The following is a 16920-nucleotide window of genomic DNA, read 5'->3' as shown; positions in this document are numbered from 1 at the left end:
GTCAGTGGTTCGAATCCCATACAGGCCTGATTTTTTCAAGTATGATTTCTCACTATTGCATAAATAGTGCTCTCTACTGCGAGGATCGTGCATCATACGTATCTATAACCACAGTTCAAAGTATATGAACTTCATATATTCATCGTATAGTAGGTTTTGTCACCATTTATCAGCCAGATAGCAATTTGTCTGCTGGATAGTGTCATCCGCCATTTAAACAACTGAGCCCTGATCATTTGCTTACACGTTTTTCATCAGCTTTATATGAGAAAGTTGAAATCAAACCAAGTGAGGCAGAAAAGACAAAACCCAATAACCTCATAGTTGTGATGTCATCTGATCGTGGATTGTGTGGTGGAATCCATTCTAGCTTGGTGAAGGCTGTTAAGGCTGCTTTGGGAGAAAAAGAGGCTGATGATAGCACAAAAATTGTAGCTTGCGGAGAGAAAGCAAGGCAGCTATTTCTACGAACACATGGTAAGTGGAAAGAACTTCTAGGAAACTATTGATTTCTCCTGGGTAGAAAACTTGGGCTGTCTAAACATCTGGGATAGCAGGGTATAAGCCTCACCTTTTTTCCAAAAATTCTCACAAGAAATAAGGGTTGCAGCTTATCTACACGAACATATGGTACAGCTGTAATCATGCCATAAATTTATATAAAACAAAGCTAACAAGGAGTGCATCACCAAAATGTTTCACGTGCCTATGCATCTAGGTGAAAAGTTTGGAGAGACCAGGAAAGCAAACACAAAGCCATAGAAATTTTGATAGATCATAATTTCCCAAAAACAAGCTTCAAGGAAAATAAAAACCCCTTACTACTAGAATTCGAGGTCTGCACTGTAAGTTACAATCATGTTTTTTTCTGCTCGGATTTATGACCCTAGTGCAATGAGGGTGGAGCAAAATTCCATGCAGAAAAAAAACCAGGTGCTGTCACTTGCAGTATGGTCTGATAAGACAAACTTTGAATTTATTAGGCCTTACAGTGAAACGCGGCCTGTTAAATTGACCAATCAATGCGTATGTCATAAGTGAGACATGCGGTACCTGTATAATTGCTTCTCATTCCTTTTGTTCACAATAAACGGTCTCCTGAAGATTCCTTTATATCCATTTTTTTATATGATTATTATTGTTTTTCAGGTGACTATTTGCTGATGAGCTTTTCAGAGATTGGCAAGAGGCCCCCTCAGTTCTGTGAAGCCACCTTCATTGCACAAGAAATTCTTGATAGTGGATTCCAGTTTGATATGGGAGAGATGTATTATAACTGGTTCAAGTAACTTGTACATATTCAGTTTAATGTTCAAGGTTGTTGCTAAATGTGGCTGCTGATTGTGATCACCGTTTGGATTTTTAGTTGGCAATCACTCTATAAAACATGTCAGTATAAGATGCACGCGAAGCATCTTCTTTGAGGCACCACCTGAAAATCCAGCCAGCCACTTAGTTTCTCAGCTACAGCCCTGCATATTCTTAATAGTAGAAGACAAAGGTCTAGAAATGTATCAGTTCAGTGTTTGTCAGTGAGAGACAAATAAATTGATTTTTTCGTGATAGATGTTGTTATTCAGTAAATTACACAGCCATACTCAGAAAATTGAACTCATCCTGTACCACCTTCCAATTAGTACTTTGGATACTCTATCACTGAGCGGTAGCAGACTCATGGTAGGCTAGGCCATCTAACTGCATTTGTAGGTCCATGGTGACAAAGTGTTCTTTTTTGTTTTTCATCAGGTCAGTGGTTTCATACAGGACTCAGACAAAACCACTTCATTCATTTGATACTTTGAATTCTATCTCAGGAGGTAAGGAGAAATATTTATTTACTCCTCATTAAGCTTAAGAATAAGTTTAAATTCTTTGAGTGACTATAGGCATTCACACATTCTGATTGATCAAAGTACGTGACTTATCTGAACCTTCTACCTCCCATGAGTGACCAAGACAGAATTTCTCCTTACAATATCAGTACAATATCAAGCAGACAGGTGACAAGAATAAAGAAAAATATAAATTAGGGGATGATGAGTTGATCCAATGTCAAGTTCTCCAAACTAATGTCATAAGGGTTGTATGACAGACAGTAAGGAGAATTTCTAATAAGATCCTGGGATGAAAGGATTAATTACAAGAGACCAAAGTAAGGGAATCATGAGACTGTAGTAACTTTTTGAGCTTGATTCAGCTGTTAGTGTAGAAATGCTTTTCTCTGATTATCTGCTGAAATTTGCCCTGCTTCCATAGTCTGGCTTTGTCAATTGATTGGCATGAGAACCATACAGATGTATACCTACATGTACATGTTGGAGTCACAAGTGTGACTTCTGACAAAGCCTGACATTTTTGTAAAGCTTCTTTTTGTGCAATTTATTCATTTACAAATGTAGCATTTAATTAAGGAACATTTTGGTTGTGGTAATGACCCTGTTTATCATGTAAAGAGTCAGTGTTTTCAGCTGCGTCTCTGGGGCAGTTCACTGTTTACTCTTTAGAGTGAATAATATCTAATTACCCTGAATCATACAAGGAAGTGATCACCATTTATAGAAACTCTTGATTTTTATCGGGTATCAATGGTTAGCATGTAGGGTTGATTATTTAAACAAGGTCTAACCCAAACTGCAGTTTTACCTAAGCAATGGGCCTCAGGTATTCTCTATTAGAGAGTGGACTTGATTAATCAAAATGTCCTTCAACTGTTAGTTTTCAGCCCTCTTGACACTGTTCACAAACAGAATTGTTCAGATAAAAGGTTCGGCTAAAATGAAGATAGTTTAGAACGCGGCTTTGTTAACAAAAAACAGCTAAACTTTATTTAAATAGCTGGCCCTTAGTCTTGTGAATTTTGAATTCTCAGATATACTCAGTACTTATGATGACTTGGATTCTGATGTGATCAAGAACTACTCTGAGTTCTCCTTGGCTAGTCTTCTGTTTTACAGCATGAAAGAGGGAGCCTGCAGTGAGCAGAGCTCTCGTATGACTGCAATGGACAGTGCCAGTAAAAATGCAGGTGAGTTGTTTTTTTAAATATTTGCTTTTAACGTTATGGGAGTTTGGAGAGTTTTGGGGCGAGTGTGCAAACCTGTTTCTCTTTCAAAATGAGGCGAAGTGTAAAACCTTTGAGGTGAAAGTGTGAATTATTTGGGTAAGGTTGAAAACGTGTCTCATAGCAAGGCTCTACACTTATCCTCGCCCTTAACAGAAGCTCCGTGCTTCTCGTAAATGGCTTACCGTAATTTTTTGTAGGCCTTTACCATGTGACATGCTGGGTCCATTTCAAACGTCAGTGAGCTTCCCGATTGAGTGTCATGAAACCAAAACGGTAGTCATCAAAACGACCAATCAGAAGAAAAGAAAATACCTTGAAGAGCCAATGAGAACTCAAGTAAAACCAACGAAACTGCCAAACGTTTTTCCCGCCCAAAGCGCGAGAAAAACGCGGTCGACCAGTTTTCTGGACCAATCACGGCAAAGTCAAGCTAAAACAAGACAATCCCGGATTTCTATCGACACTCAATTGAAAATTTCCCTATAGAGCTGGATCACGGATAGCTGAATTTTTCAAAATGATATGGGATCGTGAGCTTGAAGATTCTGGATGGCAAGATAGCAAATGAGCGACGGTTCCTTTATTTAAAAAAAAAATTATCTTATCTCTTGGATTGTTTGGTATACCGAGCTTATTCCTTGACCCTTTTATCTTTCATTATTCATAGCTGTTGTTAATGTGTTAGTTAAAGAACAAAATAATCTCTCCTTCGTCAAGGTTTACCAACTGTTTCCTTGTCTCTCTATAGGTGAAATGATTGACAAGTTAACTTTGACGTACAATCGAACTCGCCAAGCTGTGATTACAAGGGAATTGCTCGAGATCATCTCTGGAGCTGCTGCATTGGATTAGTTTGAGAACTTTTTATTAAAACCCTGTCTTAATTCATATTTGTAGCCGTTGAAATAAAGAAGCCCTTGGAGTTATGTTTCCATCCTTGACAAAATGTTTTTCTTGAATAGTGCCCACGAAAATGTGGGAAGAAAAATTAAGACTCGCCCACCCTTGCGTTTTCGTTAAACTATGCATACTATTTGATTCGGTTTTGCCTGTCATCCACTCTAACGACTGTATACGCTGATGAAATACAAACTAAGTAGAGATCTTCAAGAGGCTGTGGGTTTTGATAGCCGTATTCTTGTTCTTAACAAGAGATTTTGAACAGAATATGAAGTATAACACCTTATAAAGGCCAGTTATTTTCACGAGGTCTGACCCAAACCACGGTTTTACGTAATCGCGGGGCCTCGGGCTTTCTCTATTAGAGGGTTAGGTTAATTAGTTGATGTCCTTCTACTGTTAGCTTTCAGGCTTTTTGACACCGTTTAAAAAGGTAAATGTTCAGATGAAGGTCCAGCTAAATTGGGGATTTTTAGGAAGCGCTTTTGTAAAACAACGCTTAACCTTTGGTTTAAAAACCGGCCCTAAGGGTGTGGAAATATGCAGAACAGCAAGTTCCTTTTACATCTGCAAGACTACCAAGCTTATTCAAATGAAACTTCAGTTTGAATTTCTACGTTCTACTCGTGCAATATGAATGATCAACCACTATCAGGTAACCGTAGCCTGCGTGGCGAGGATTGAACCCTTTAAATCCCATTGAGTGACCAAAACAGAATTTCTCCTTACAATTCCAATACAATATCAAGCAGATAAGTGATGAGAATCAAGAAAAATATCAATTTGGAGTTTATTAGCCGATCCAATACCAAATTCTCCAAACTTACATCATAAGAATTGTATGGCAGATAGTAAGGAGAATTGCTAATGAGATCTTGGGGGTGAGAAGGTTGGAGAGAGGAAAAGGGGTGAAAAGGAGCCAAAATCTTACTATATTATTTAATTCCTTCCTCTAAGCAATATCTTTTTCCAAAACATCTTGCTCCATATGTTCCTGCTGCAAAAAAATCGCATAAAAAACAATCAAACTACTTTAAAAAAAAAAGCATTTAGCCTTTTATACACAACACTCCCAGTGCTCTCTCAGAAGTCATTAAAAAGCCATTTATACAGGTCAAATGACATGATAATTAACAATTATTCCACGAGCGCTCGTTGGATATGAGATGATAGATGGCCAACGAGGCGCGTAGCGCCGAGTTGGCTTTAATCATCTCATTTCCAACAAGCGCGAGTGGAGTAATTGTTTTATTAAAAACATGAAATTAAATTATTAAATTTTTTAGCTCCCTTTTAATTTTAAGCTGATATGTACGCTTTCCATCTTTGTAGATTATGGTATATTGGCTCATATACCATAATGGCTAAGCCAATAAAAATTCTTGAATTGCATTATCCAATGATACAGTTTTTAATAATGACGATTATATGGATTCGCCAAAACACACCCACAAAGATGACAAACGCATAGTCAATATCCAAGAAAACAAGCGATCTTTCAAAATTGAAAATTTCCCAAACCCCACCCCACCCCCAGTCAAAATGATCTAGTTCACTAGAAGGGATACCAGAAAGCATGGGTCTGACTCTGAATAAATAGACAAAGTCCAAAACAAATCCAGCCTCAGAAGAACTCGACTAAGATGTCCACAAAAAAATCTTCATGACTGATAAGTAAAAAGGCTACCCTTCCCAGTACCCTACGCTTTCCACTCAAAGCCATTTGCAACCCTGCCTTGGATAGTTTGGTGGCTAGGTTACATGCAGGCACTAGCCTTGACGTTTACTCCCTGCATTTTGCTCAGCCAGGCTGGTTTGAGGTCGGGCGATGCCGGCCTCCGAGCCACAAGGTTTTTGCAAAATTGACTGAGCCCTCTCCCCAATGGTATTCTCTAAAAACCCAACCACCCTTTAGCCGGTGAGTGTTAGCCCAGTAGCTGAGGTTTGATAGGGTACAAGCCTGACTACCAATCCTGCAATGCAGTCTCTCAACCACGATGAATAGGACAAGTCCTTTGCGGCCTTAGAGAAAAATGCCAGTTCACCGAGGGATTTCAGAAACTTACCCTCCCCACCCACTGAGCTTTCCACACATAATTACTCTACCCTAGGATAAGATGGTGACTGGGATGCATGTAAACACAAGCCTAAACTTTAATCCCTCGGCATTTTTTTTTTTAAATCCAGACTGGCATAAAGGTGGATGATACCCACCTTCTAGTGAAAACCTAGCCACAGGGTTTTTGCAAGGTTAATTGAGCCCTCTCTACCAAAGGCATGCTTTTAACACTCAACCACCCTCTAACCATGGAGTGTTAGCCTAATGGGTGAGATGTAACAAGGTACAAGCCGGACTATTAATCCTGTAGTGCCGGCTTTGAACATGGATGAATCAGACCAGCCCCTTCCAGCCTTAGAGAGTTATGCCAGTTAACCAAGGTGTTTCAAAAATCTATCCTCTCCACCCCCTCAGCTTTCCATACAGAATCATTTGCAACCCACCCTTGGATAAATTATAAGTTGGTAGCTGAGCTGCCTGTGGGTACTAGCCTTGACTTTAAGTGTCCTTCAGTCAACCAGACTGGCTCGAAAACCTAGCCACCATGTTTTTGTAATGTCAATTTAGCCCTCTCCCCCAAAGCCATACTTTAGCCCTTCAACCACCCTCCAGCCGTAGAGTGTTAACCCAGTTACTGAGATGAAAAAGGGAACAGGCCTGACTACCAATCCTGCTATACAGGGTGTCAACCAAGATGAATAAGACAAGTCCCTTCCAGCCTTAGGAAAAATGCAAGTTGACTTAGGGTTTCAAAAACATCCCCTCTCCATCCCTGAGCTTTCCACAGAGAGTCATTTGTAACCAGCCATTGGATAAGTTGGTGACTAGGCTGCATGCAGGCCTTAGCCTCGAATGCTAAGCTTCGTGCATTTTCTTCAGCTATACTGGCTTGAAGGCGAGCGATGCACGCCTTCAAATGAAATTATAACATATATAGCTTGTGAATTCGTGCAATCAAATTCAATTGTGTGAGCGTGCTTCAATTTTCATTGTGCACGCTGGTGACGTCAGCAAACCAAAGGCTCGCGAAAACAATTTTTTCCCGCGAGTAACTTCGGCATTTTTCATTAAATAACGGGAAAAACGTCCACAAAAAAATTCAATTAGATATGGCAACAAGCGAACTAGCCAATGAAGATCTGTCTACTTTTCTTGGGGAATGGATTTTTAACTCCCGAGAAAGAACCCAGAGAAAGGGAAAACAAAACAATCAACGGTTTCATCTCGTTTCGCAATTCAAACTTCATTTCACGCTTTAATTCACCTGTCAGTTTTTGACCAATCAAAAGACCAGATCATTGAAGCATTGTGAAATACTTTTCGAAACAAAATGAACAACGCATTGAAGCGTAGGAGAGGGAATTTCTGCCCTTTATACATAAACTACAGCGTTGAAAATGTTATAAAACAATTGGTTCATACGTCAGCTGTGCGTTCATCGAGATATGAAGCACTTGGGAAGTTTGGAGAGCACTCAAGAAGCTAGAGTTGCTCTCAGCTACGCCTCGAGCGACTCTTACGCATCTTTCGTGCACTCCAAACTTCCCGCGTGCTTCATATCTCGATGAATGCACACTGATGCATGAACCAATTGTTAAACCTAGCAACAAGGTGCTTGCAGTATCAATTGAGCCTGGCCACCGAAAATAAAGTGAGGTTAACGACAAAGCTACTACTTACCTGCAGCCCAACCCACTGAGGGTGGGTTTCAAATGGCTTTGTATGGAAGGCTCAGGGTGGGTAAGGTAGGCTCCATAAGGCATTTGCTTTTTGCATAAAAGTAAACACCTTGGATAAGTTCTTATCAGGCTGTACTTCTTTTGGACTTTTCCATTAAAAAAAACAAAAACAAAAAAATTAACTTTAGTAGCTAACACAAGAGGGGACTGTACAAAGCTGATGACTAGGTTTTCGCTTGAAAGCGGGAATATCCCAACCTCAAGCCAGCCTGCACAAACCTATCCAAGCAAGCATTCCAACCACCAACCTATCCAAGGGAGGGCTGCACATGACTCTGCGTGGAAACCTAAGGAGTGGGGAGGGTAAGTTTTGAAAACCCCCTGGTCAACTAACATATATTTTTAAGACTGGAAGGGGCTTGTCTCATTCATCCAGGTTCAACGCCTGCGCTGCAGGATTGGTAGTCACGCTTGTACCCTATCACACACCAACCACATGGCTGAAATTCCATGGCTGGAGGGTGGATGAGTATTAAAAAGCATGCTTTTGAGGGAGAGGGCTCAACTGACACTGCAAAAACCATGTGGCCAGATTTTCATACGAAGATGGGCATGGCTGAAGAAATTACACGAAGCTTAACGTCAAGACTAGTCCTTGCATGTATCAAAGCCAATATTGTATCTAAGGATGGGTTCCAAATGATTCTGTGTGGAAAACTCAGGGCTGGGAATGGTTGGTTTTTTAAATATCTTGGTCAACTTGAATTTTTTTCTAAGGCAGCAAGGAGCTTCCCTTATTCACCGAGTTTTAAAGCTTGCATCGCAGAATTGGTAGTCAGGCTTGTACCTGTCACGCCTTAGCTACTAGGCTAACACTCTATGGCAAAAGTGAAAATCCAAATCGAGATCCTGGCCATCAGGCTTTGCAATATCAATCGAGCCCTCTCCCCCAAAGGTATGCTTTTTAACACTCAACCACTCCTCAATCCATGGAGTGTTAGCCCAATAGCTGAAATTTGACTGGGCAGAAGCCTGACTACCAATCTTGCAATGCAGTCTTTCAACCTGGATGAATAAGACCAGCCCCTTCCAGCCTCAAAGAAAAATGCCAGTTGGTCAAGGGGTTTCAGAAACCTAACCTCCCTTTCCAGTTTGCCTTCCACAGTAAGCTATTTGCAACCCATCCTTAGTTAGGTTGTTGGCTGGGTTGCATGTGGGCGCTAGCCTTGACGTTAAGCACCTCATTTTCTTTAGTCAGCTAGGCTTGAAGGGGGCGATGCATCAGGTGTTATAATTAGCTGCCCCTCTTAAGGTCTCAACCACCCTTCAACCATAGGCTGTTCACCCAACAGCTCAGGTCTGTCAGGATACGAATCTGACAGTCAATCCTGCAACATAATGGGAATGTTTTTGCAAATACAATCAGATGTATTTTTTGGACATGAAAGTACTACCTTATTCTTGAAAAATGGAACAAACCCCTCACTTTTTGCCAATCTAATGGCCCCGTATATTGGCAAAGAAAAATCTTACCGTACCATTTAATTCCTCGGTGCAACATCATCCCACTCAAGTCTTGCTCAGTTTGCTACAAAAGAATTACACACAAACAAAAAAACTACATCAAAAACGCAGCATTTAACTTTTTCCACAAAAAACGTACACTGGCTCAGTGCCCTCTTATGCATTGTCATTCATTCAAGTCAAATAACACGATAATAATTATATATTATAGTCAATTTTAAAAATGATGAAATGTCGGAAATGATGCTCCCAACAATAATTACGGCTTTCATTTATTACTGTGACCTAAAACAAGTCTTTGAGTTTTAGACTTAAAGACTATCACGTTGCTTCTAAAGGAGCCGTTACAGTTTTGTGATGGAATGTATTGCAATTTTCAGCTCTTGAGAATTGAAGATAGTAATATACTTCCTAGATTCAGCGATAGCCATACATCGTTTTGAAATATTTGAAACGTAATGTTGGAATACCACCCATCAGCGATCGTTTTCTCGATCAGTCATCATCTTAAAAACTAACTGATTTTACGTTCAGGTATAACTGTTAGCTAAGGGTTACTGAGACAAAACATGGCTTTGAAACCCATTTTTAGACTTGAAAGGAAGCTTCACCACCCTTGTTTTCTTCGCTTGCATGGGTATCCCTGAAAGAAGGATTCATATTGCAGTATCTTTCACAAGTGACACAGCTGAGGGAGAGAGAGTTGAAACGAGCCCCCTTTACTCGCCTAGGAGTGTCATTTTTTGGACGTAACTATATCACACTAAGTTGAATGGGAAGTTTTTCCGTATAAGTTTCGCCCAACAATTTTCGAAAATGTTCCTAGAATTGGTCTGCATACTCACTTTAGAGAAATGATATCATCATACCCTCCGTTAGGAGTCAGTTCCCTGAGAACTATTTTCCTAAACGAATTATGCAAACTGTCTTCGGAATACGTTGAGATTACATTTATCAGTTACACTATGGTACTTTGATTCAGTTCGAAATTATCCTACTTCTTGTTCCCTAAAGTTTAAGTATAACTATTCGCAGTAATCATCACAGTAATTATCATGAAAAGTGCTCTTTTTCTGAACCCTTCCCTCACAGGATCAGCCTTCTTAAAAAGACTCCTTGAGTTGCTGAACATAGTTCTGTTCTTTATCTCGAGATGTCTCATTATCTCTGAAGCTAGAGATTACACCATATTGCATTTGTCAAACAGTGTAAGTCGAACGCATTCAAAAGAGTTAATTGAACTACGTTGAGCTAGATAACGTGGGACATCCGTCAGTTTAGGAAGGAGATGCTTGGATGCGTCTTGGTCGAGTTCAACTGGATCTGGAGTTGGTAACACCTATAGCTCGTGAATCATGTCGTAACAACGTAAAGTAAATATTTCAGCTACATAAGAAATCTACAGCTCTGTTCGTTTCTTAATTCAGTTTCAATTCAACTCAGCTATTATCTATTATCTATCGTTCTGATTTGCTTTTCCACTTCGTGACTATAATCGATAGTTCGTCAGTTTCATTTTACCAGAACTGGTCTATCTAGCTCCATAAGCTTTACTTTCAGAGGCACTTTCAATAAGAGATGCTTCCATCCGGAAAAAATTGTTATCAGCAGTGTAGGCACAAGACGATGACAAAAAGGATTCAAGCATCTTGAGGTAGCAAACACCGCTCTCACATAACGGGTTTCAATATTTGTGATGCCCCATCGATGTCGCATTGGAAAGGTTCCCACTACAAAATCGAACGGGCAATAATATATCAATCTTGCCGATGGGTCACTGAGACTGTGACCGTAATCATAAACAACTTTTCCTTCCAAAATGCCCGCGCAAAGTTTGGCCTTAAATGTTTCGAAGACTAACCGAAGAGAAATGTGTGGATAAAATATGGAAATGTCGAAAGCATTTGGGTCAAAATGCCTGTCGATGACATGCTTCTTATCTTTCCTTGATATACACACTCGCTGGAGACTCTCTCTGCAACAACATGGAATCATGGCAAAAATAGAAATAGGTATGGACTAAATTTCAACTTAATTGCTTGTTCTATCATTAAAACACCATCCCATAAGGCATTTCGAGCTTGGTCCTTTTCAATCAATGTCATTTGCGCGCTGTTGTTACGACTTTTATCCGTAGATATCCCCTTCGCCCGAAAGGCATTCTAGTTAGTATCGATAGAATGCCCATAATGCCTCGCGCCGTTGGTATCCTAATCATCCGGGAACTCGATACTTTTTCTCACTAAGCCACGAAATGGCAAATAACACTACAACAGCAGAGGGTTTTGCCACTACTCTCGTAGCAAAAATGGGAAAAAGGTATTATCAATCCGAGCACAACTAGACCGCTACTTTGAAAGGTTTATATTGACGACGTTTTTTGTCTATGGAATAGAACCAAAGGCAAAATCGAAGAATTTGTAAGATGGGCAAACAACAACTGTACATAGTACCACGATACAATCACTATCACGACTGAATTATCAGACTTAGAAATTATATTATTGGACACAATAGGGTACGAAAGCGAGATGTTTAACAGGAAGCTTCCCTTGACGTCCAAACGCATTACAAAGAGACGAAGACCTTCGAATACTTGAATTCCTATCCGTGTGATTCACCAGGCACAGGGAAAGGATTGACGGTAAGTGGAGAAGAAGGAAGGAAGTCAGGAAGTCGTCATGCTCTTCACCTTTGATTAAATGTGCAACGTTTCAAAATATGCTTAAGGAGTAGCGGATACCAAGAGGAAATTTTGGACAAATGTAGTTCTGAATTTGATTTCACCGGTAGAGAGAGGTCACTCAAAAATTTACCGATTAGATTAGGCTTTCGATCGATTGTAAACGTTTGCCCTTCCGATGGTCACACGAGAGCCGACAGGAGCTTTCCGTTTGGCTTTCTTCTGAATTTGTGTGTTGCAGGACCTCTGCGAAATCGCTGCTTGCTCTTCTTTTTTGTTTTTGTTTTTTTTCGCCAAATCCTAACTGAGCTGATTTGCGTTTTTTACATGCTTTTAGAATTGATCTAGTATCAATATGTAATATGGCAGTTGTTCATTCCTGCTGGATGACCTCTTTTTTATAGCTTTATCGCGAACATGGAATGAAGGTGACAACAATACCTAGCAAATAGACGAAAGACACTTAAAGAAACTAAATAACGGAATAAAAAGTCGGTTCTCGATTAAGACTGCAAAGATCTAGTCGAATAATGTTACACACACGGTAGGCTTTCCTGAACTCGCGGACAAACAGACACTTTCATTGTGCATATTAAAAATTAATTAGTAATTTTCCTCGTCGGTCTCAATATCTAAAAGATATTTAGTAATCAGAAAGTCTCACGTGTCTATTAGAACTCGAAAATACCCAAAAGGAATCAAATAATTTTTCAGAACATAGTACCAGGAGTTTCAATGTGAAGGAAAAGAAAGTGCTATGAAAGTCATAATATTAGGATTACGTTTCTCGGAAATCTTTGCCGGGCCGCTTCAGCCTGAGGCAGTGTTAACTTCGATTTGTTTGTTTTCTCTGCTTATGACTAAAGACTTTTTCCCTCTAACATTTTAGACAAATTTTAAAAAATTTTCAGTGTCAATTAGCGCACGAAATCCTTCAAATAAATATGAGTCATTGCGTTTGGAGAAATTCAAACTTTTGCGTTATGATTTTCTGAGAGAAATCTAGTTTGAATTAATTAGATAGTGCACTACGAAAAAAAAATACACATTGCAAATGAAAAATTACGTTAGGCTTGATATCATGGTTTTTTTCCACAAGAACTTCTCCTGAATTGTGGCAACTTTGACATACATACCTTAATTAAATACCTAAACTTCATCTTTTACTGCGGTGTTCGCTCAGATCATAATGGAACTTTAACGACAGACGTACAAGAAGCCGAAGTTGCCAACGTCACTGCTTCTGTAACTTTAAAATAAGAAGAAAATTGAGTGGAAAGTTTTGCAAAGTATAGTATTTAAATTGACAAACTCTGAGTAAAAACAGTCCAGAATCTTAACGCTTATTTTACAAACACACTTGACGGGAGAAATAGTTTCACGAGGAACTTATAATAGAGATTTAAAGCCTCATTCTTGCTTGGAAAAATGAAAAATATGAACGTGCCTGAGCATGTGTAAATGGTTTAATAGTTCATGACAATTGGAGTAAATTCGTATAATGCATTATGTGCCTATGAGTTTTTCGGCTAACCGCTTATGAGGTGAACAATTAAGAACAGTTGTGACCATTTATTGAAATACATCTTCACCATGCACCACTGAATTTCCCAGTTAAAACCCGATAAGCCGATGCTACAAAGAGTAAGGATTTTCGCCGAGTGGTGGTGACTATAAAGTCACAATTAACAATCTGCAAAAGGCGAGTATCATCACAGGCTCTACTCGTACGTATGCCCCTTCTTGACCTTTCGGTTCCACAAAATGGTTTTGACTCGTTCTTAGCTAACTGCGGGAAACCACTTGTTTTGAACAATGCAGTACACTTCAGTGTGTGCCAAATAATCCACGAGCATATTACTCGCATGATATATTTTGCTGATTTTAGCGGTGAAGATGTATTTGATTTGAATAAATTAATGGTCACAACGGTTCGGCTTTAATAATTGTTCTTGTCATTGTACACATCCTGTGAGTAAATTCGACATGCTCCACGTTTGACTAAAACATGCAATGTTTCTAAATACGCTTTAGAATATACGGTACCAAGATGAATTTTGGAAAAAGGTATCTCTGCATTTAATTTTAATGGGAGAGAAAGGTACCGAAATGCTGGTGTTGGCGACAAGTGGAAGGGAACTGAAAGTACTGTGAATGTCGTAACATTGGCCGTTTTTATGCTAGAGACGTTAAAGTCGTCTAGACACAAAAACAGGACGCACAAAAGTACACGACCTTATTTAAATAAGTAGATTTTTCTGAAAAAAAGCACTAGGCTCTACTCTCGGAAGACACTGGACACGAGTTAAAGCGGCGCCAAAAGTGAACTTCAAAACCCTAACATTGCAGCGGCGTTACAACGTTTAAAAAGTCCATTTCTCGCCGTCGCCAAGAAAGGCATGACTTAGAAATTTAAGCCTGTGTTTCTCAGAAATTGTTTGTTTTCTCCTGGGCCAAACGATACAGAACAAGACGTAGAGGAGACTCAAAACTTTATTCCCTCACATTTCAGGCAAATTTTATTTAATTTTCATTGTCTTTTATCACACGAAATGCCTTACATAATTGTTATTACCGTAGTTTCTCGGTTATAAGGCGCACTGGGTTGTAAGACGCACCCCAAACTTAGCAACTTAGTCAAGTCAAGTTCCCAAACTGAAAATTACGTGAAAATACTCGGTTATAAGTCACACCAAAAGGTTGAGAGTTAACAAAAGGATGCGATGGATCTGAGAAAGTTTCATGTTTGCTCTGGCGGTGAAGGCAAATGGCGAAAAACTCCCACCGAAAATCATATTCAAAGGTGTTCGACCGCTGAATATCAACACGCCACCGAGGATGCAAGGTTCAGTGCACAAAAAAGGCTGAATGGACAAAGAAGGCAGGTTTTATATCCTCATCGTTTATTCAGAGAGGGAAATTTTCGTGCGAACGACGTAAACATGATTCTTGGAATTTAAAACGAGGTTCGAAAGATTCCTTGGTTGTAATAGATTTCATGTCATTACATTCAACATCGATTCAACTTTTCCTTTGTAGTACAATGCAGGTGCTGTTAAGAACATATGCAAATTTCCGTTTGTTTACTTCTCCAAGGGAACTGATTAATGTTCTAGAAAAAATTTCTCCTTCAGGTAATTAAAGCGAATAAAGGATTGGATTCTATGTAACTTTCGATCGCTATCTTTTGGTACCTTTAAAAATTTAAACCTTTAAAAAATGTAAACTTCCACATTATGATTTGCTGAGAGAAATCCGGTTTGCATTCAACCCAATGTAGACGAAAAAAGGTCATACAAACTAAGAATAGTTGATTTCATGACATCCACATGTATCTGACCTCCAATAGTGTAAATTATTCGAAAATTTTTGACTGCGGAGCATTTGGTCCATTTTAAGAGTTAATGCGACAAAAAGATGAATGTTATGTTAGGTGATCATGATGATCTATAATTAATGCCTTCTTTAGCATACCTCAGTTAACTATCGAAACTTCATCATTAGGTATGACTTTCGCTCAGATCATCGTGAAATGTTAACGACAGACGTAAAACAAGCGGGAGTTGTCAATTTCACTGCTTCTGCCACCCTAAAATAAGAGGAAAAACAAGTGAAAAGTTTTGCAAAATTTTCAAATTGACCAACTTTGAGTTAAAACAGTGAAGAATTTCAAACAACTTATTTTGATATTAACTCACTTGAAGCGAGATTGGAGTCTCAATAAAAACTTATGATGAATTTAAATTTAAGACTTAATATTCAAATTGACCAACTTTGAGTTAAAACAGTGAAGAATTTCAAATAACTTCTTTTGATATTAACTTACTTGACGGGAGATTGGAGTCTCATTAAAAACTTATGATGAATTTAAATTTAAGACTTAAACATACACCTTTGCCATACTGGCGGAAAATCTGATGGAGGTCTGAGACTGGTTATGAATAATTTCACGAAAGCGAGGCCACCCGGGCAACACATGGCGACGCGAATACAAACTCTCACAATTCCTCGAGCTTTTTAACCGAAAATGACATTCCTGGAGCTTCCTTAGGAGATAGAAATCTCTCACAATTCAAGACTGAGGACTTGAGACAATGGTTGAAGGGCAGAGGTGACCCAGCGAAAGGTTTAAAGACAAAAGCAGAGCTTGTGAAAAGGCTAGTTTCGAGCACAAGATGCGTACTTCGAGGTGTTTTGATTGCTTGAGAAAATTGTCAATTGTGATTACTTGCACTTAAACTGACCTCATTTCTTATACTTTAGGGTCCTTTAATACATCAAGAGCGGAAAGGATAAAAACATCATTGATCCTGATCCCTATAATCTTTATTCTAAATGAAAACAACTACGCTCGGCAAACATTACAAGTTCACACTCCACCGCTAAACGACATGTTCCTGTCAAGTTCCCTCAAGAATCTAGTATGTGAGCGACTCACTTCAGAAGATGCCTCCGTTTACCAGAGCGGAATTAAACAATCATGTAACACGTTCTGGGGTCTAGATAATCTTAGATTTCCATTAAAACAGCGTTGTTGGGAAACGAAGTGTAGCAGGACACAGCAGAATTGTCGGCGCGAAATCTTTCAATAGAAAAAAGTCTACTTTTTAAACATTCATTCTACTTTGAAATGCTTTCTATTTCTCTTTAGAACTCTTCTATTCTCATTTCATACTGTCTCACAAGCGCTACAACACTCTGATCACTCTGAATGCATGTATCCTTCGACTCGATCAAATCGGTCTGAGTTTCGATATCTTTTCTCTTTGCCTCATTTTCGACATTCTTTTCATTACATTCTACAGTTGTAATCTGACTCTCTAGCTGTTCATTCGATTTATCATTTACGCTGCTTTCCGAGTGTGCACACCATGAATAAAGCCCTGGATGATTGATGAGTAGTTGCTTTACCAATGAATCTTTGAGGTGGAGGTTTCCTTTTGCGCGGCGAAGTACAGCATTGGTTTGAAGGCATATTTTTCCCGCAATACTTTTCTTCAAGTCTTCCATT

At 39.2% G+C, this 16920-nt stretch overlaps 1 protein-coding gene and 1 long non-coding RNA gene across 7 annotated transcripts; one reads left to right on the top strand and one right to left on the bottom strand.

Annotated features, from left to right (window-relative positions):
- The first annotated feature begins 244 nt into the window (after positions 1-244).
- On the top strand, positions 245-3998 carry LOC148730905 (ATP synthase F(1) complex subunit gamma, mitochondrial-like). The gene is made up of 5 exons (XM_088759811.1): positions 245-477; positions 1150-1285; positions 1747-1817; positions 2870-3025; positions 3813-3998. The coding sequence occupies exons 1-5, from the start codon at positions 330-332 to the stop codon at positions 3914-3916; spliced, it is 615 nt and encodes a 204-aa protein (XP_088615937.1). The 5' UTR covers positions 245-329; the 3' UTR covers positions 3917-3998.
- A 732-nt stretch (positions 3999-4730) lies between these two features.
- On the bottom strand, positions 4731-15792 carry LOC148730904 (uncharacterized). 6 transcript variants are annotated; one of them, XR_016001111.1, is made up of 6 exons: positions 15608-15747; positions 15384-15498; positions 13046-13158; positions 9241-9290; positions 7704-7848; positions 4731-4961 (listed from the first exon to the last, which is right to left on the bottom strand). It is a non-coding gene; the product is annotated as an uncharacterized LOC148730904 (long non-coding RNA). The 6 variants fall into 6 exon arrangements; XR_016001115.1 differs by lacking the exon at positions 7704-7848 and having other exon boundaries at positions 15736-15792; XR_016001112.1 differs by lacking the exons at positions 15384-15498; positions 15608-15747 and adding an exon at positions 13270-13563.
- Between the last annotated feature and the right edge of the window lie 1128 nt (positions 15793-16920).

This window comes from Stylophora pistillata, chromosome 5 (genome assembly GCF_964205215.1).
Source record: "Stylophora pistillata chromosome 5, jaStyPist1.2, whole genome shotgun sequence".
Lineage (NCBI taxonomy): Eukaryota > Metazoa > Cnidaria > Anthozoa > Scleractinia > Pocilloporidae > Stylophora > Stylophora pistillata.
Note: the sequence above shows the minus strand (reverse complement) of the source record. Positions and strands in the feature narration are given on the sequence as shown.

Coding starts and splice junctions, on each gene's coding strand:
- LOC148730905 (XM_088759811.1), top strand. CDS start 330: ATGTCATCTGATCGTGGATTGTGTGGTGGAATCCATTCTAGCTTGGTG. Junction 478..1,149: donor GCTATTTCTACGAACACATG/GTAAGTGGAAAG, acceptor ATTGTTTTTCAG/GTGACTATTTGCTGATGAGC. Junction 1,286..1,746: donor ATGTATTATAACTGGTTCAA/GTAACTTGTACA, acceptor GTTTTTCATCAG/GTCAGTGGTTTCATACAGGA.